Source organism: Brassica oleracea, chromosome C7, assembly GCF_000695525.1.
Source record: "Brassica oleracea var. oleracea cultivar TO1000 chromosome C7, BOL, whole genome shotgun sequence".
NCBI lineage: Eukaryota > Viridiplantae > Streptophyta > Magnoliopsida > Brassicales > Brassicaceae > Brassica > Brassica oleracea.
In genome coordinates this window covers 35,398,673-35,399,839 of record NC_027754.1, presented here as the reverse complement: position 1 = coordinate 35,399,839, position 1,167 = coordinate 35,398,673, and the positions used below count along the sequence as shown (strand labels likewise).

Below are 1,167 nucleotides of genomic sequence, written 5' to 3'. Positions count from 1 at the left end.
AGGCAAGTTGTAGCCGCCTCTTTCTCCTCTCCAAGTCTCGCGGCCGCCTCTCTCTCTTTTGGGTTGGGCCGTCTCTCTCTAAGTGTATAGGCCAGTTATTGACCGGACCGGTTATGGACATCCGCCAATTGATTTATAACACTATCATGTACGAGTATTATATGACAAGAATCATCCAACTAGGACCATTAACGAACTCTCGTCACATTACATATTTTACACATCATCGTCCAATGGACACTGCAAAAACAATTTACAGAATTTTAATAAAAAATCAGAAAAGGAACCTTCGAATCTTTGGCCTTTAAGCAACCTTTGGCTGAAGCGATTCTACTATTCTCCTCCCCTTTTTAACCCTTTATTTATCACATATACCCAGCTGTTCCTTTTCTCAATGCCTCTCATATATAGATGTTAAAACAATGCAAAGTACAATTAACTTTCAAACATGAAACGTCCATTTATGAGACATTGACAAGAGGCATGTCGAGAACAAGAGTACGAGCCGTGACCCATCAAGATCTTGTTCCAAGCCCTAAAACTACCGATCTCAGCAGCAAAACTGGTATTTTCGTCGTGGTTTTGACCATAATCTTTGGTCTCTCCTGCTTTGTTCTCTGTCTCTATGCCGAAGCCACGAGATCTCAGGTACATTTAATTGATTATGGCCCTGTTCGTTTCGTGGTCGCCAGCGTCAGCGACCAGAGTCAGCGACCAGCGACTGCGACATGATGTCGCTGATAGTTGTTCGTTTGAAGGTCGCGCGATTGATCGCAGCGGTTGTCGCTATGTTGTTCGTTTCTATGTCGCGCGATTGATCGCAGCGGTTGTCGCTATGTTGTTCGTTTCTATGTCGCGCGATTGATCGCAGCGGTTGTCGCTATGTTGTTCGTTTCTATGTCGCGCGATTGATCGCAGCGGTTGTCGCTATGTTGTTCGTTTCTATGTCGCGCGATTGATCGCAGCGGTTGTCGCTATGTTGTTCGTTTCTATGTCGCGCGATTGATCGCAGCGGTTGTCGCTATGTTGTTCGTTTCTATGTCGCGCGATTGATCGCAGCGGTTGTCGCTATGTTGTTCGTTTCTATGTCGCGCGATTGATCGCAGCGGTTGTCGCTATGTTGTTCGTTTCTATGTCGCGCGATTGATCGCAGCGGTTGTCGCTATG

General features: G+C 46.0%; 1 protein-coding gene across 1 annotated transcript in view; it reads left to right on the top strand.

Moving 5' to 3' along the window:
* The first annotated feature begins 414 nt into the window (after positions 1 to 414).
* LOC106304578 overlaps positions 415 to 1,167 on the top strand; it is a 4,179-nt gene continuing 3,426 nt past the window's right edge. Inside the window, exon 1 of the mRNA XM_013740982.1 lies at positions 415 to 648. Within this exon, the coding sequence (XP_013596436.1) occupies positions 484 to 648 (165 nt within the window). The 5' untranslated portion in view covers positions 415 to 483. The remainder of the gene's footprint in view (positions 649 to 1,167) is intronic.